Source organism: Castor canadensis, chromosome X (assembly GCF_047511655.1).
Source record: "Castor canadensis chromosome X, mCasCan1.hap1v2, whole genome shotgun sequence".
Lineage (NCBI taxonomy): Eukaryota > Metazoa > Chordata > Mammalia > Rodentia > Castoridae > Castor > Castor canadensis.
Window position 1 is genome coordinate 21,029,333 of NC_133405.1, and position 19,847 is coordinate 21,049,179.

Below are 19,847 nucleotides of genomic sequence, written 5' to 3' on the forward strand. Positions count from 1 at the left end.
CACAAAGAAGGCAAGAGAACATGCCTGGAAACAATCTTCTGAGATGCAGCTGAGATTGCAATCTGAACAACTTCATAGAATTGCAGGAGAAAGCCACGTTCCTGTGCACAGTCAAATGTAGTCAAGTGCACCATGTGTCTGAAGTTTAATGTCTCTGAAGTAGGTAGGAATTTTGCTAGCTCCACCAACCCATTCTGCCCGAAAATAGTTATTTGCTGTGTTTGGTAAAGATTATAATTAAACTCACTACTAAAACTTAAGGAAAAGGTAACCAACGGAAAGTAAGACTAAGTTAATTTGTAGAGAAACGATAGGCATGCAAAGTTTCTTTTAAAGAGACTGTCCTTATTTTTAAGGACTTTTACATTTAAGAATCCAAAAAGTGGTAATTTGTTTGGAATTTATTTATTTGCATTTAAAAGAAACTGTTGACAAAGATTCACAGAAATAATCTTGAGTAAGTGGAAAATACAGTCAACACTACTGAAACAGGTTTATTCGACTGAACAAAACCTCTTAGATGCTGTCACTGATGTAAAAACTGACTGCTTCTGACTCTTCTTAACACACGGTGGTATAATTAACAATATTCAATCACTTCTGTTCTTTCCTGAATATAAAAATTAAAATACCAATTAAAAAACTACTATATCTTCTCTTTAAATGTTTCTTACAGATACAATTTCAATATTATAATTTAATATTGGTGTAGTTTAAGAGATTTTTTTTTCATTCACAAGTTAAACAACAATCACCCAGAGGAAATTGATAATCTGCCTATAGGCTCATAGTGCAAATAAAAAGTTCAGGAATGCAGCAACTGATATTTCTAAAATATAAAACAGATAAAATCCTTAGAAGGTTCATGCAAAAAGCTTTACTAAGCAGATGGCCACAGAACTAGAACATTTGATAATTTGACTGGCGATGTCAATGGGACTCCTCATGTTTTTGGACTCAACTTGAACTCTCATCTTAGGCTTTGTATTTGGCTTTTCCAGTTTCACTAATGACACAAACATGCTATAAAATAAAAACCCAGAAATTTACATTAGAAAAGTGTACTCTGAAATGAAAGACGAGAATAACATTTTGCAGGGAATAAAGGAGAATGATGGAGGAGGTAAATTCAACTATTATAATATTGTAAGAACTTGTGTAATTGTCACAATGTACCCCCAGTACAACAATAATATGATAATAATAAAAATAGCATTTTGCAGATCTTATAAGAATAGTAGTATGCTGCCAGGTTTCTTGCTAAACAAACAGATGCAATACTATTGTGCTTTAAGACCAGTAACTTTTAGGGAGAGTGTTTTTAAAAACAAAGCAGCAGTTTGTCCTGTTCATTTGCTTTTTTGGTCTCAATTGTAACTTTGAAACACAAAAAAATGCAGGGAATTTTAGATACATCAAAATAGGGATATGGGTAAGTGGTTAAAAAAGATGGAGTAAAAAACCCGCTTTAGATAGTGCTAATGGCTGTAGTCTTCCCAAATCTTCCTCAAACCATGTTCACAAACACACCCATGGAACTCATGCCTCCAGAGTGGGAGGTAGGTATTTGAAGCAGAGTAAATTAAGAGAATTAAATTGGATCATTTATTTCTTGATTATGATCACATTTATCATCTGAAATAATAATGGGACAGTTACTGTATATTAAAACTGTTCAACTATTTCAGCCAGTAAGAAGTGTTACCCTAGCCTGGCTAAGTTCCAGTTCTAAGGACATCTGCACTTAACTACAGCTTTATGTGACTAATGGGAACCATCAGTCTGGTCAAATTATGAGGTGCTAGAAGGAGCAAACAATTCTCTTTCCTAAATTTTTATGTGGGTTTTGAAAAATGAGAGCGAGAAAAAGAAGCATTACTTACATTCAAATCCCTGAAGTATTCATTATAGTCAAGGGCATATCCAACAACAAATTTGTCTGGAATTTCAAATCCAACAACTAAGCAAAAAGAAAAATCACAATTTATCAATAGATACAGAAAACATTACTTATGAATCTAATACTTGCAAATGTGCCTTCTCTACAAATAGTCTCTAAAGTAGCTCTAAGCCATTTCACATAAAACTTCTTTAGGTTCAAGATGGCTAAATGATTGACAAAAAGTAATCTACTTACAGTCTGGCCTATATCCAACACTTCGAGAGGTCCTTTTCACCAGCAAGCTGTTAATTACAAAATGTGACAGGTGACATATGGAAAGATTACAGGACATAACAAAAAAGAAAACTAATGTTCCTAAATAGTGTTTCATCTACATTTAGTATACCATGGTTAGTATTAACATACCCAAAGAAAGACTGAAATGGAGAACGGAATCCTGGAAAGGGGCAGCAGTGAGTTCACACCACAGACAAGGCCCCTTGATTGATCTCCACCCGGAACCTGATGGATGGTTTTGAGAGCTGCATGAAGGGCAGCTGATCAGGAGAAAAAGTAGGTGGGGAGTGACAATGAGCAAAGATGAAAAGATCTCTGTCTAGAATCCCTGGAAATAACGATCCTTGAGCTGTAAAGAGTATGGCAGAGGTGAGTTATCACCTTTCATTATGGCTTTTTCACATTTGGCTTACAAAGAGAACTTTAGGCTAATAACAACTAGTATGCTAAGGGAACCATTTTTCTATTGGCACTGGGGATTGGCCCTGAGCCCTTGCTCATGTTTAGCACACACTCTACTACTGAGTTTATGCCCCCAGCTTAGAAGTTAAATTTTAAGTTAATAAGTTTTCAATTGTTTGGCTCTTGTTGGAAACATAACAGTGTTGAGTGTTTCTTTTTTCCTTTCTTTCTGTTTTTTTTGGCAGCACTGCGGTTTGAACTCAGGCCTTGCACTTGCTAGTCAGGCACTCTACCTCTTGAGTCACTCCACCAGTCCATTTTGAGTGTTTTTAAAATAAAACTGACTACACTGCTATTATTGGGTATTTATAGAAATCACTAATTTGCATATAATTTGCATTTGTATTTGATACAATTTACATAAGTAAACAAATTATAGTAAAAGTGATTCAGCAAATATAAAGTTAAATGTTAATAGCTTTTTCAAAAATTTTTATTTTTACAGGAAGTTGTAAGGAAAAAAAAAACCCACACAGGGGAATCCCTAGAATCCCTTTATTCACTTTCATCCAATGGCACCATGTTACTTAACTGTGGTAGATTACTACAACCAGGACATGGACATTGATGAACTAATTGATCTTGGTTTCACCAGCTTTATGTGTGTGTTCACATGTTAACAGGCAGTTTTATAGGTTTGTGTACAGCTTTAGGCATGTGTGGACTCGTAATCACTACCACAATCATCACACAAGGCTCCCTCTTGTAACCCCTAGCCTCTGGCAACCACTAATCTGTCCTCCATTTCTAGAATTCTGTCATTTCAAAAAGGTTGGATAAATAGATTCATACAGGATGCAACCTTTCAATATTAACTTTTATTGGCACAATTTCCTTAAGGCTCATCTACTTTGCTACATATATATCAATAGCTGGTTCTTCTTTATTGCTGATTAGGATGGCATGGATATACCACAGTAGGTTTAATCATTTGGTTGCTTTTAGTTTGGGGCTATCACAAATAAGGCTGCCATGAACATTCATTTACAGATTTTTTTTTTGGACAGTACTGGGGTTTGAACTGAGAGCCTCACGCTTGAAAGGCAGGCACCCTTACCAATTAAACCATTCCACCAGCCCTTTTTGTGAAGGGTGTTTTGGAAATAGGGTCTCTGAAACTATTTGCCTGGGGCTGGCGTCAAACCTCCATTCACCTGATCTCTGCTTCCTGAGTAGCTAAGATTACAGGCCTGAGCCACAGGTGCCCGGCTCATGTACAGATTTTTATGTGGACACAAGTTTTCACTTCTCTGGGATAAGTGATCAGTAGATCAACTTCTGGGGGTTTATGGCAGTTACATGTTTAGTTTTAAAAGAAATTGTCAAACTGTTTTGCAGAGTGGCCATGCCACAGCTTTTTAGTTGTTGCTGATACTAGGATTTGAACGCAGGACCTTGTGCTCTACCACTTGAGCCATGACCCCAGCAGCTTTTTAATTTAAAATTTTAATTTAAGTTAAAAAATTTGGTCATTCTTAACCCTGCACTGAACAAAAATAAGATTTATTCTTTTTATACATAAAGCACAGATATACATGTAAAACTTCCATATATCTATAAAGTATCTGTGATACTAAAATTTCATTGTGGAAGAGAGTTTAGGGGAAAAAGGTCAAAAGCCACTGATGTAGATCAACTACATTACTAAGAAATGACCTACATATTCTTTGAGCACATCATATCTCCACCAACACAAAAACCCACTGATGTACACTTGTACTAGCTACCAGAAAAACCCAGAAGGACAAACTAGTGACATATAGCTCATTAGCAGGCTTACTTTGATCCTTTAAAAGAGGTTTATAAAAAACAGTTAATCAATCAGGAAAAATGTTAGATCACTATAGGACCTCTGCATGAAAAAAATCACCAACTGGGCAAAGATTCAAAAATAAAAAAATATAATTATAAAAGTAAAAAAGAATTCAAACCCCAAAACAAACAAACAAAAAACCAGATGTTACTTTTAACCAAACTTAAAGTGGTAAACACATTAACTGAGCCAGGTTCCCTGGGTTCAAATCTCATCTCTATAAGCTTACTAGCCCTGTATCTCAGTATTGTTACCGGTGAAGTGGGAATAATAATGCTACCCGAGACTTGTTGGAGGACGAAACTATAATTACGGATAGACACAGAACTGTAAAAAGCAAAAGCTAAACAGCCAGATATAGCCAAGAGGTGAGGCTGCCTTAGAAAAAAAGGAAAAAAAAAAGGAAGTAGGCACTGTAAAATTTCAATATGGACATAAAACAAGATTCAGCATTTATCACTGCTCAATTCCAGGAGGTCCAGATCTTCAGGGCTGATCCCCTTTCTTACTATTTCATCACTTCATTAGGATCCTTGGTCTCAATTTTGCAAGGAGCCCCAAATCCTGTGCATTGCTACTCAGGACAAGTTAATATATATAACATGCTGAAAAACCAAATGTTAATAATAACCACCTTCTATACGGAACATCTTCAAACTTAATAATGGAACAAAATATTCTAAAAAATATGTCTGTACTGAACATATGCAGATTTCCCCTTGACATCATTTCCTGAACAATACAGCTTAACTATTTACACAGAATTTACATTATGTATTATAAGTAATCTAGAAAGATATGCACAGGTTATATGCAAATACTATGCCATTTTATGTAAGAGCTTGAGCACCTGGGGATTTTGGTGTCTGAGGGATCCTGGATCCAATCCACCATGGATACTGAGGGACAAATTTATTAGGCAAGGAACTGGCTATAGTGAAGGGCTTTATTAATATACAGCAAAATTATTTACAAAGGATATTTTCTGAACTTTGAGATTTTATTATTTTTTGAAGATAAAATGACAACTGAGCGTATCCTTACAAAAAAGAAATCATTTGTAATCTTCCAAGTGAAGAAAATATTCTATTTCATAATTCATACATACCTTGCAACCTTAACCATCTTTGGGTTATACTGCTTGACCAAGGAAAGCAAAGTTTGCATTGTTTTTCCAGTGTCAATTATATCCTTTTGAAAAAGAAAAGACATTTAAATGGTAAATGGAGGGCGCACAGCTTTAAATTCACAGTCACTATTCAAACAAAAAATACCAGAACCCCAATGTTCTGGTATTTCCCTGAGACATTAATGTCGTTTTTTTTTCAGGACAGTAATTCTCACCAAAATTCACTCATTGAGATAGCCAAAAATCTGTAAACCATCTGGCACTCAGCAAGCAATGAGATGCCAGTCCCTAGGACTAGATTTTATATGCATAAACAGGTGAATAATGGCAAATTTTCATGTGTGTGGCAAAGTATTGTACATGCACATCTTTTGTTTTTATTTGTTTTTTTTTTTCTGAGATAGAGTCTTACTTTGTAGCTAAGGCTGGCCTTCTCCTTGTGATCCTCTTGCCTCAACCACCCAAATGCTGGGATTATAGGTGCATGCTACCACACCCAGCCATATGCATGACTTACTGAGAAAGTTATGATGCTGTCTTCTTTCTTAATAAAAGTACTTTAAGCTGGGCTCATACCTGCAATCGTAGCTACTCAGGAGGTAGAGATCAGGATGACTGTGGCTGGACAAATAGTTTGTAAGATCCTATCTCTAAAAAACCCAAAACAAAACAGGGCTGGAGGAGTGGCTCAAGCAATAAGAGTGCCTGCTTAGCAAGCGTGAGGCCCTGAGTTTAAACCCAAATCCCACCAAAAAAAAGAGTACTTTAAATTTTTCTTCATAAATTCAAGACAGGAATTGTCTACCCCTCATTTTGAGAAACACTGCTTTGCTGTAGTGGGGTCTGAAATTGGGGCCTCAAGCTAGAGAAATATTGCTTGTATTATCTTTAAAAGTATTCAAATTAATAAGGTTTTACCAAATAAAATGACTTTACATTAAGATGAGTCTTAGCTATTCAGTCAAAAGTAGGATATTGCCCAGAAGAAACCCCTGAGACCTGAACCCTAATGCTCTTCACTGAAAATATACTTCAAAAATGGGAAAACACAGGTGTTGGGGGTATAGCTAGTGGTAAATCCCTTGCCTAACATGTACAAGGTCCTGGGTTCGATCCCCAGCACTAGAAAAAAAGAACCCTAAAAACCAAAAATCAGTGTCAGTCATGAGAAAGATCAGGTTTGGAGAATTGTGAAAAATGAAGATTTGGGGATGTGACAGGTAGATTGCTGTCCTTTGGTGTTCAAACTGGAAGAATCTCTACCTCTTGAGTATGATGAAGATCCATGAAAATGACTGGAAAAGAATCTCCCCATGATTTGATTATGTTATACAAAACAATTACAGCAGGTTATAGAAAGATTCTCCGGCTGTTTTTGAAGAAGCAAGCTGCTATACTGTGAGAGGGCCATGTATCAGGACATGAGGGTGGCCTTTAGCAGCTGAGAACAAACCCTTGCCAGCAGCCAGGGAGAAAATGGTCCCTCAGTGTGCCAATCGTAAGGAACTGAATTCTGCCAACAACCTGCATGAACCTGGAAGATGAGCATGAGCCTTAGGTGAGACAGACACCTTGGTCAGGCCTGACAAAACCTTGTACCAAGGAAGTACAGAAACATGCATGAGAATGATACATTGTCATGCCTCAAATGGGGCTTTAGCTATATTATGTCTGATTTCTTTTAAAAAATGAGATCTGAAGCAAATTTGGCAAAATGTTAATACATGGGTGTTTAATATACCTTTCTGTGAATTCCAAATATTTCACAATTAAGGGGTAGAAGTGTAGTTCAGGGGTAGAGTGCTTGCCTAGCGTTCATGAGGTCCTGGGTTTAATCACTAATACTGCTAAAATTTTTTTAAATTAAGATGTTTTATAATTAAAATTAAAATAAAAAAGCTCCAAGTGAAATGAGAAGGGAAGCGATATCAAAGGAGGCTTTGTGTAGGTGACTTTTGAGCTGGGTCTTAACAAGATTTAAACATGGGATAAGAAATTTAAAGAGAGGAAGAACATTTGAAGCACAAGAAATAAAGAGCAAACTGAAAATAACCCCAATGACTCAACTGAAGGATAGAGAAAATTTAGTATATTCAGGCAATGGAATATTCTTAGCAATAAAAAGAATGAATATTGCTACATTCCATAATATGGATGAACCTCAAAAATACTGAGCTAAGTAAAAAAAAGTCAAGCATAAAAGGCATATTCTGTATGATTTCATTTATATAAAATACCTAGAATAGGCAAATCTTACCAGTTTGCTAGGGGTTGGGGCAGGAAGAAATTGGGGAATGATGGATAATGGGATCAGGTATCTTTGTGGGGAAAGCTGATTATTTTTTAAAAATAAGGACAGTTAGACATGGTGGTGCATGCCTGTAATCTCAGCACCTCAGAGGCAGGCAGATGGTAAATTCCAAAGCCAGCCTGGGCTATGTAAGTCAGACCCTGTCTCAAAGTCAACAGTAAAGCCTGGGGTGGTGGTATATACCTGTACTCCCAGGACTCAGGAGGCATAGGCAGGCAGATCATGAGTTCAAGGCCATCCAGGGCTACATAGTAAGACCCTGTCTCAAAACAAACAAGTGAAATTTTAAAAAATAAATAAATGTGAAAGAGAAATAAGCAACAAACAATCATGGGCAGAAAAATGATGGTAGAGGCTCTAGGAAAGATAAAAAAGTATAGAGAAAATGAATGCAGATGTTGGAGAATGAGGCCACGTGGTAATGTATGTTGAGATCACATCGAAAAATTATAAATAACTTAAAGACTAAAGAAAGGGGCAACGAAATCTGAGTAGAGTATTGATCACAAGCCATGCTTTAGAAGTTTGCAGAACTCAGTAAGGCAAAAGATTTGAGTAGGGAGACCACAGACAAAACAAAGAGGCATAGGATATATTAACTTTTAAACAGTGGTAAATGACCAGGGGAAAAATAGTATTGAAGACAGGAAGTTGAAAGGTAGAAATGTGGGATTTTATATAGGATGGTGGAGAAGGTGACTTAGGAATAAATCAATGGTTCTTATACTTTACCATGTATCAGAATCACCTAAAGATTTATTGGGTTCTTTTTTTTTCCAAAAAGATCTGTTAAAGCACAGCTTGCTGGGCTTCATCACAGAGGTTTTGGTTCAGTAAGTTCTTTGTTGATGCTTTTGATCTAGGGATCACCCTTTGAAAACCAATGAGCTACAGAAAGTAATGATCTCATTTTTTTTTGGTGGTACTAGGGGTTTGAACTCAGGGCTTCACGCTTGCCAGGCAGGAGCTCTATAGCTTGAGCCATGCCTCCAGTCCTGATTTGAATCTTTACTCCACCTATTACCTGGTAACCTTGGGAAACTGGTTAACCTCTCTGTGGTTGTTTCTTTAGCACTTAGAATAGTGCCTAGCAAAGCAGGCACTTGATAAATTTGGCTATTATTATTACATTCAAAACACTTTAGAACATAAATGGAAAATAGTATGTTGGTTATAAATATTCTGTTACAAGAATATTTATAATATTATATCATTTAATGTAAAATATCTTAATATAAAATATTCTTTGTTATATAAGAACTACACTTCAAAGACAAAATTTAAGTAAGATATGGTCATAACTAGTTTAGAAAGAAAAATTTCAAATCAAAAAGAGGTAGGAAAGCTGTCAGAGTGGCTCAAATGGTAAAGCATGTGTTTAGCAAGCATGAGGCCCTGAGTTCAAGACTCAGTGCCACCAAAAAAAAAAAAAGGTAAATACCAAAATTTTCCCATTATCAATAAATCACTAAGTAGTCTTCTTCTTTATTTGTTTTTTTCTGGTGGGACTTGGGTTTGAACTCAGGGCTTTGCACTTCAAGGCAGGTACTCTACTGCTTGAGCTATACCACCAGTCGATTTTGCTCGGGTTATTTTGGAAATGGGGGTCTCGAAAACTATTTGCTCTGCGCTGGCCTTGAGTCTGAATCCTCCCGATCTCAGTACCTAGGATTACAGACCTGAGCCATTGGCACCCAGCTGTTTTCTTTTTTAAACGCAGGATATCTCTATGTAGCTCAAGCTGACCTCAACCCTGAGCACCTCCTGCCTCAGCCTCCTGGGTGCTGTGATTACAGGTTCCCATCCCTCCCTGCCCACCTAGCCCAGCTTCACTAAGTAGTCTTTACAAAACATAAGTCCATCATTAAAACTGGTGAGGAATTTCTTCCCTTGGTTTACCTTTGGGATGGTGCACAATGAATTAGAAAATCATAAACAGTGTATTTAAATGTAGAACTTACTTCAACAATCAAGACATTCTAGAAGAAAAGAGAGAAATGAAAATTAGTATGCTGAATCAGATAGTATTTCCAATTATCAGTAAGATCACAACACAAAAAGTTCTAAGGAAATTACTCCAATTCTTGTTTTTAAATACTTTTACTATATTATATTAAATCCTACTTGAAACAAGTAGGCTGTCTGTTGGGATTTAGAAGTCCTTATTAATACTAATATTTTCATAAACAAAAACTGACACGTGTTTTTATAAAAGCTTTTGTTAGGCAAGTTATGAAATTTCTCTGTGCCTTGGTTTCCCATATGTAAAATGAAAAACTTGAACTAGCTGCCCCCTGATGTGTCTTCTGACACTAATATTCTAAGAATTATAATCTGTACAATACCTCTAAAATCATGTATTTAACTTACTGTACAGAATCCAATTCAGAATTCATTTTCCCATTAGGCTAAAACTAATATGGATGTGTCGATATTTTTAGATTACATTAAAGAAAGGTATCAATACTTCCTCCCACCATAAACCCTCACCCCACTTTTTACACCTCAGAATTCCATAGCAAGTCCTTAAAAGAAAATACCACGTAACAATTACATACTAAAATAGAGAAAGGTTCTACCTGTTTTTATGCTACCTATAAGAATAAGGCAGCATTTCACATACTGGTTGTAATTGTTGCTACAAGATTTGTACTTATATCCAATTCCTACTATATTCTATCATATAACAATAGCATCAGAATTTTAATGTTCTGTATATTCTTCCAAGCTAGGGCACACAACGTCCACTGATTTGTATGAAAGATCAGAACTTTTTTAAACCTCACCTTGTTTAATCTATATTGTTCTGTGTGTTTTGTAACATTTACAATATTACTATCATAATTCATATGTAATTTATAAATACACCTATTAGGAGTAAATGCTTGAAAAGAAATTTTATTGATTGGGCATGCAAATAAGTTTGGTGAATTACTGCTCACGTATTAAAAGTAAACGTATAAGCAATTAAAGCTTCAATTATTTCCATGTCTCAAAGCAGCTTAGCACTGGAGGCAACATCTCGCAAGCCTAGAACAGTCTAAGAACAGAAAGAAGCAATGCTAGCCCAGCACTTCGGGCAAGCCAGTGACACTACTTCTCTCACTGTGACCCATCCTCGGTGAAGCAGCTACTATAGACAACTGCAGTCTACCGATAGCCTATTCTCTAGCAGGAAAAATTACATTTAAGGTAGAGCTCAGGATGGGGAAGAAAATGAAAGATACAAAAACTGGGGGAAATCTAAAGGCACACAACAAATGAATAACTGGTTTTTTATTTTTATGAGGCCTTAGTAAACTCTAATTACATTTCAAATACATTAATATGCTGATAAGAAGCTATGTTACTGTTTAAATGAATCCCAGCATAGTACAAGGAATACAGACACTGGAGTTAGATATTTGTTGGTTCAAATCATGCCTCTGCCACCTAACAGTTCAGCAGAACTGAATATACTCTATTAATGGACCAGTAATTGTTTCATCACCTACTATGTGGTTTTTTTCTCAATATTTCCTCTACCCTAGCTAGCACATCTGAAGGCTACATTATTTCTATCAGTAAAAGGCTCGCTGCAGTAGTGATAGCTACTACAATGAGACAAAATTGTAATCTGGAAAAAATCATGGAATTATGAGACAGAGAAACTGATCCCAGTCTTGGCTCTAACACTAAGTAGCTGCCCAACCTTGATTCATTCATAAGCATAGACTTTATTAGTATAAGACAGTTTATACAAATTAACATTCAGAGAGATTAAATATCTGTCCAATACAAAACTGTAGTACAGTACAATTTTAATACATGAATGAGAATTGCTACCATTGAGAGCTTATTTTATATCAAGTAGCTACATCCTTATTTAATAAGTGAAAATAATGAGGCCCAGCAGTCAAATGATTTACCTAAAGTAATAAAGATAGGCAAGTGGAAGAAAAGGGATTTGAACAAAGGTGCATTCAGGATCCAAAGCCCATATTTTCAAGCATTAACTGGGGGAAACATTTATATTTGTATATATGTGCACACACATTAATGTCCAAGAAAGAAAAAATGAAGTTTTAAATGATCCTATAAGTCTCACCACCAAGAAATCACTTAATTTCTATTTTTTGATTTTTCCATAATTAATGTGTTCTACCGGGACTAACATAAAAGTTTTTTTCAAAACAGAGACCTGTTTAAGATCACAGAGCTATGTAGTGGGACACAGCCATTAGGTAGAAAAGACAAGGTCGAATTAAATCACAGAAGGCCTTGAAAGCTAGGCCTCTTCCAGCACTAAGAACTGATTGTAGGAGTAAGGGCTTCAAATGGCTTCTAAATATGGACAAAGCACACTGAAAGTGAAGGAAGATAGGGCTGGCAGTGGTACACAGAATGGACAGGAGAGGGAAAGAACCAACAGATTATTTCTCCTCTGAATTATCCAAAAGATGCTGATGTCAACATTAGGTTGGCATGACCCTGGTATGGGACCACAGAATTTTATGCAAGTATTGTACGTTTAAATTTTCTTATGGATACTCAGTCAAGTAAAAGGTAAACATTAAAATCTAAAAGTCAGAGGAAGAAAAGAGGTTTGGTGCCTACATTCAAATTCAAGCTCCTCCACTTACTAGTTGTGTGACTTTGGGACTATGAGACAGTTTTTGTCTTATAATTCCATGCTGTTTTGCAAACTGTAGCTCTATTCCTTAATTTCCTGATCTGTAAAATGAGGATATATTCTCCCTCACTGGGTTGTAGTGAAACTTTCATGAGATTAATACTTTTATACTTGGCACAGTGTCTGCAAGTAAACATAACTGGAGGCAAAAAAGTAGCATTCTACCATTTATTTTAGATTATTTGGAAATTTTTTCAATGTTATGAAAAGAGTATTTAGGAGCTGGGGATGTAGCACAATGGTAGAGCACCCACTTAGCATTCACAAAGACTTGGGTTCAATCTCCAGACTTCAATAATAGTATTCAAATAGCTTCTTAATACCTCTATTATTTTCAGGTAAACATAATCCTTAATAACCAATAGGTCAAAGAAGAAATAAAAAAAATCAAAAAGGAAATTTAAAAAATATTGAGACTGCTAGGCATGGTGGCACACACCTATAATCCCAGCTATGCAGGAGTCAGACTCTATCTGAAAAAATAATTAAAGCTAAAAGGGTTGGGGGTGTGGCTCAAGTGGTAGAGTGCCTGTCTAGCAAGCACAAGACCCGAAGTTCAAACCCTTAAAAAATGTCAAGACAAATGACAATGGAAACACAACACAGCAAAATAAATACTAGAAAGAATACTGGAAGAATTTTCACATATTAAAAAAACATATTTCTTAAAATAGTCTGCTGTAGATCTCTACATGTATTATATCACTCAATCCTCTTAACTCTAAGGTGGTTGCCATTTTCACCCCCACCCTGCTGGGATCCCTTTGCAACACAGACAGATTAAATAACCTGCCTATCGTGGTAACAGGATGCTGAGCTGGGTTTTGAATCAAAGCTGTCAGACTCCAGAACCCACACCTTTAACTGCTATACTACACTATTTTCTATCTTTTAAGAAATTACATGAGTCTCTATTTTTAAAAACAAGGCTATCTCCCTCCCCTTATATTTTCTAAAGACCCCAAGTTAGATCACCACAGAAGTAGAAAGCAGACTTTTACATTTAATGATGAAGTCTTCTGTCTTTTGGCTATCCAACCTAGGAAAAGATAATTAACCTAGACTGTTTTCAAGGCTTAAATAACCCTTGCTTAGTTATACTACATAACCCACCTCTTAGCGAATGACTGAAAGCAAAGTGTTAATAATTGACTCTTGGTATAAAGTATTCTTTCCTTCCTCTTCAAAATACATACCTTTCCAGTTAAAGTTGAAAGATCATCTCCACCGATTACTTTTATGTCCCCTGTTGACTGGTCATTCTGGTTAAGAAAAAAACCACACCATATATATGTATATCCTTATGTATATGCAATCACTTCAAATTATCAAATGGAAACTAGAGGATTTAAGAAATTAGCTATCTAACGTCCATAGCATTATGATATTCTAAATGATATGAATTATAAGAATTATAGGTAACTTTCAAGTAGAGATTAGTAAAAATTAATATGTCCTAATTAGCCATTACTGAGTTGATATTTTTAAGAATCCTAAAAATAGGACACATCCATTTTTGAGTGGGCAGTATTATAAAAGCCACCCATCATCAGTTACAGTCACTTCTGAACCACAAAGGAAGTTATTAGCATGACAGGTATCTGGTTCTGTCCCTGTACCACTCCCATGAGTCAAGCAAGTTGTAAGGGCTGGTCTAATCACATCCAACTCCAAGGATATATTCCCCAAAAAGTGTAGCCCAGGCCCAGATCATCTTCAGCATTGTCTGAGAAACCAGGTCTTATCAGTAATCCTTTAAGGCATACCTCTTTGGCTCTCATTTTTCTGCTACCACAGAATCCAGCAGAAACCCTTACAGGAGTTTAAAAAGTTGGAATGCTTAACACACACTGGTGGTAACAGTTGGTGGTAATGACCATAATTTGGACATGCTGGATTTAAGAAAGAAAACTGGAGTGAAGACGGGTGAATGAAAGAGCTTAGACTTTCCCTACCAGATAGTAAATCATACCATAAAGCCACAGCAATTACAGTGGCATGGTACCAGCACAGTAATTGACAGAGATATCAAGGAACAAAATAGACTCCAGAAACAGACCCAGAAACATGTGAGAATTTAGTATATAATAAGATGGTATTTTGAGTCAGTAACAAAAGATGAATTATTCAATAAATGGAATTTGGTCGACTACTCATCCATTTGGGAAAATAAAGTATGGTCCCTACCTCGCAGCATGCATAAAAACAAATTCCAGATGGATTAAAATCTAAATGTAAAAAGTAAAGCCATAAGTGGACTGGAAGAAAATGTAGGAGGATTTTTTTCCCACATTCTTAGAAAGGGTAACAATCTAGGCATGACATGAACCCAAACTGAAAAGATCTATGACAGATATTCCTAATACACACTGGGCTCCAAAATAAGAACCTACAGGAAAATGGAGAACAAATAAACATAGACAATTTATAGAGTTCCATAACGTATTCAGTGATACCTATCTGGCAAACAAATATTCCAACAAAGTGATTCTATTGTTCACCCATCCACATTCACAAAACTTAAGCCTGATGATACATTCAGGGGCAAGAAGCACTCTTGTTGATGAAAGTACAAACTGGTGCAACTCTTGAAAAGGATATAGCAGCAGCTATTAAAATTGTAAACATGCATGACATTTTGGTCTAGTAATCCCACTTCTAGGAATTAATACAAAAAATTCACAAATATGCAGAAGTATATTCAAGGAACTTCACTACATCAATTATTCATCAAAAATAACCAACATGTCAATTAACAGGGAATTACCAAAATTAATGAACTTACTATATACAAAACTAATACCATGAAGCATTAAAAAATCTGGTAACCTAATACATACTGAGATGGAACAATACTAATTAAAAACACTAATAGTAGACCAATGTGTTGTCTTTGAAATTATTTTTATTTCATATTTAAAACTATTTCTTATTGGGCTGGGCATGATGGTATATGCTTCCAATCCCAGCACTCAGGAGGCTAAGGCAGGTGGATTGAGAGGTTGAGGCCAATCTGGGCTACCTAGTGAGACTGTCTCAAAATGGGAGGGGATAGGTGGGGAGAAGAAAAGTCTATTTCACGTTGGGCTGGTAGAGTGCTTGCCTAGCATGGATGAGGCCCTGGATTCTATTCCCAGCATGGAAAAAAAGAAACCAAAAAAACTCCACACAACTATTCCATGTTGTGAACTAATCTATGACTGCAATATGATCTTGCATTATCACTTCTCATCTTAGGGAAATTATAGACACCCCTTATTCTAACTAACTTAAAATCCAGCATTTTCAACATACAAAATTGATTGATAGCAAATGAAAGAGAATTATATAAAACCTAAAGCTTTAGATAAAAGTGAATCATTTTAAATAATTTCTACTGTAAGCCTTGGTAAACTGCGACCTCTTCTGTGTACATGTGGTATTACAGTCCAACTCCAATTGAATCAATCCTTTTTTAGAAGACAGGACAAGAGGAGTAAATATCCAAGAGCTCAAGTGTGGCGTCATGGAAGAATACTCATGACCCAAAGGCTGTGATGACAGGGTAAGAGACAAGAGAACTCCAAACACGCAAGACACTGCTGCTCTACTTCCATTCAAATTTCTACATTCCTGTTGGCCCCAAGGTTTTTTAGCTCATGTTTCTCCTAAGGCCTTTTTCATGAGACCTTTTATTTTTATTATTTTTAATTAATTAATTATTTCTTTTTAATTGTTTATTCATTTATTCATATGTGCATACATTTTTGGGCCATCTCTCCCCCTTCCTCCCCCTCCCCCCACTCTCCTTCCCCCCAGTCCTCCTCGTTTCTAGGCAGAACCTGTTCTGCCCTCTTCTCATGAGACCTTTTAAAGGCAAGATAATAAAAAGATTCATTTAAGAGTAAGTAATGGTACAGTCCACTTGCTGGAATGCAGGTATAAGTGCCCAAATTGTACACGAATGGCATCTGAGAATCAACCTCACCTGGGTAGCCAGAAGAACTGCACCAACCTCGCTCCCTCCCTTCCTATCTGGAATAAGCCTCCCACTGTATCCCTTTGCCAAGTGCCTCTTATATACCTCATCTACAGTAAATTTTGGAATGACACGATTGGCATGGGTGAAGGAAGAGCCCCGCCTTTAGAGTTTCTCTACCCATTCCCTCCCATCCCTTCTCTTCACTTCTTTCAGAGTGTCCAAGCTATCCATTAGTGTCACTGTCAACTACCTGTAATTTCTAAAGAAGCTCTTTGGGTCTACAGATACATATAGCCTTAGCAACTGTGTTTCTACTTTTCTACCTCTTGAAGTCGAGGTGAAAAAATGAGAACAATAGGAAAGAGTTTTATTTATTCCTATTTTTTCATCCTGAAGAATTTTGAAAACCATTAAGTAGGTACAAGAACTCCAGCTTTGGGACTCGGGATGTAGTTCAGTGGTAGAGTGAGTGCTTAGGATTCTCAAGGCCCTGGGTTCATCTCCAGAAACTTTTTCACCTGAGGCCTCACTATTTTTTATTAATTATTTTAGTAAAAAGTCCTACAAAACTAAAATAAAACTCAAAATGAGGAAATGCATTTCTGTAATCTCAACTGTTGCACTTTCCTAAGTATCACAGAGGCTTAGGAACAAAAAAAGTCAATGAATACACAGTACTGTATTTCACTGTTCTAAGCTATACATTTGAACTTTAATACTTATAAAATCAATGCTATTACAATTGATGGCACCACAGAACTTTAACTGGAAGTGTTTTCTTTCTTAGCAGTACAAAAATAGTGGTAAGTTTTAATCATTTTTAATGAAATATAGTATTTGGAATCCTCAGGCTATTTCTAATCTAGGCACTAGGTAAATATGATCTTGCTTAGCAATTATGATTAGGAGTATATATATCTATAATATGTGTGTATGTCTACAGAGAGAAAACTCTTTAAAATATTACAAATATTTTATCAATATCAATGTTACTGATTTTAAATTTTATGGTTTTATCAGTTTATATGCATTATAAACTGATAAAGCTGTTGCATTATTAAATAGGTTAGAAATGTTACTTCAAATCAATAGAGATTATCTGGATAGTTTTCTTAATTTCTACTGTTTCATAGTAAATCTACACAGAATTTCACATAAAACATAATATTTTTCTACATGAAAATTAACATAAATAGGCTTTGCTTGTTTAAGATTTCATGCTTTTTCATCAGTTTAGAGTTCAGCCCAGTAATTCTCTATGATCTAAAACTAATATGGAAAAAACTAAGAGAAAATGGAATTAAAATGTCAAAGTGTTTCTACTGCTCCAAATTGCTTTTATATTTTTAAAAGTAAAATATTAAAATACCATTTTTGCTTTTTTTCCTGTCCAAAAAAGAACATTCTGCACAAATTCCCAGAAATGAGTCATAAAGTAACAAGACTTATTTTTTATGTCTCTGGGGGTGCAGTTAGAGGCTAAACAAGACCATAAAGATAAATCATACCATGGACTGACTACAAGTACATGTCTTGACTCTAAGCAACAACGTTAAAGGATGACCAGCTATACTGCCAGCAGTTACACGGAAAGAGAATTAAGTCCTAGTGCACACTATTAGCCAATAAATCAGTAACTTTTATTGAGTAAGAATTTAATTTGTGCTTAAATCAGTCTTTCATTGAAAAAAGGCTTTAAAAGGAGCTTATAAATAGAAAGTAACATCATGGGCATGAAGGGTTAAGCAGGATAAACGTCTAGGATACTATTTAAATGGTTGCTCTGCCACCTAGAGGACTGATGAAAACATGGAAAAACCTCTCAGTTCCTTGCTTCCATGACAAAAGAAAAGAAACAATGGTTATGCCACCAAAAAGGATCGGACCCCAAGCACATGCAGTCTATTTACTGTTTGAATAGAGCCCAACATATGCCCAAGAACAAGACACTAAGAAGGTTCACCACTCAAAAATAGTACAGGAAAGCCAGGAGCAGGTGGCTCACACCTGTAATCCTAGCTACTCAGGAGGCAGAGATCAGGAAGATCATGGTTCGAAGCCAGCCCAGGCAAACAGTTCACAAGACCTTATCTCGAAAATAAACCATCACAAAAAAAAAAGGCTGGTGGAGTGGCTTAAAGTACAGGCCCTGAGTTCAAACCCCGGTACCAGACACACACAAAAAATAGTAGCGGGAGCTGGTGGAGTGGCTCAAGCAGTAATGCACCTGCCTATCAGGTGTGTGCCAGGCCCTGAATTCAACCCCAGGACCACCCAAATATTAAAAAAAAAAACAAAATAGTGGAGGCCACAGCCATTCAGGGTATTTCCCAAGTAAGTGTTTCCAATGCTTTTGTACTTCCCAAGCTATATGTGAAGCTAGATTACTATGTGAGTTGTATCATTCACAGCAAGGTTCAGGAATCGATCATGTAAGGCCCAGAATGGTGGAAATCTTTGCCCTGATGTAGACTTGCTGGTGCTATCCCATGAACCTCCACCAAAGCCATGTAAGGAGCTGAGTCCTTAAGACCTGAAGAAAAATTATAGTCTGGGGGAAAATAAAACGAAAATCTAACTGTAAAAAAAAGAGTGGAAAAGGTCAAAGACTTGGGTCATTCAAATAGATGATTAACTGAGAGAATGAAGGCTGAAAGTTAAATGTAGATGTGTTCTTATTCTCAATAAAAACATGAACAAAAGGTGAGTTTCTACAAAGATGGATTACAAAACCAATTCACGAAACAGCATAAACTAACTGAACATTTATTCTAATCTTTGAAGAAGCTAGGAGAAATCCCTACTTTAAAGGAAAATGATAAGTCACAGAAAACACAATCCTAACATGAAACCAGAAACAAAATAGTCTGGAATAATAAAAATCAAACATTCACACAATCAAAGAAATTGTGGATGACAAAATTCACAGGTAAAGATCACACTGATTCTGCTTCGCCCCAATGTCAATATTCTGAAGTATTTTCAGACTACGTAACACAGAGTATCTAAGAGTCAAAGTGGTTTCTGCTTTCTGGGAAACAATTGTTAACCTTATTAACCAGACCTTGCTCTAAATGACTTACGATTCCCCTCAAACCAATCTAGCTTTGAGGACAGTTGCCACCAATAAATATAGTTTTTTAAAAGGCTCTCCTCCCAGTGTCAATAGCAATTTTTAAAAAAATATGAAAACAAAGCCAGGTGTAATGGCTGTCTCCTGTAGTTCCAGCACTTAGGAGGCTGAGAAGGAAACATTGCTTCAATCAAAGACTTTGAGATCAGTCAGGGCAACATAGTGAGACCAAAACCAAAAATCAAAC

At 36.1% G+C, this 19,847-nt stretch overlaps 1 protein-coding gene across 2 annotated transcripts in view; it reads right to left on the reverse strand.

Moving 5' to 3' along the window:
- Nucleotides 1-386: 386 nt before the first annotated feature.
- The window catches only part of Hprt1 (hypoxanthine phosphoribosyltransferase 1), a 34,741-nt gene continuing 15,280 nt past the window's right edge, over nt 387-19,847 (reverse strand). The window contains exons 4-9 of one of the 2 annotated variants that reach the window (XM_074064456.1): nt 13,763-13,828; nt 9,856-9,873; nt 5,563-5,645; nt 2,138-2,184; nt 1,884-1,960; nt 387-610 (exon numbers count right to left, since the gene is read on the reverse strand). In XM_074064456.1, the coding sequence (XP_073920557.1) occupies nt 581-610; nt 1,884-1,960; nt 2,138-2,184; nt 5,563-5,645; nt 9,856-9,873; nt 13,763-13,828 (321 nt within the window). In that variant the 3' untranslated portion in view covers nt 387-580. Of the gene's footprint in view, nt 1,024-1,883; nt 1,961-2,137; nt 2,185-5,562; nt 5,646-9,855; nt 9,874-13,762; nt 13,829-19,847 lie in introns of both variants that reach the window. The other variant, XM_020184861.2, reaches the window with a different exon arrangement.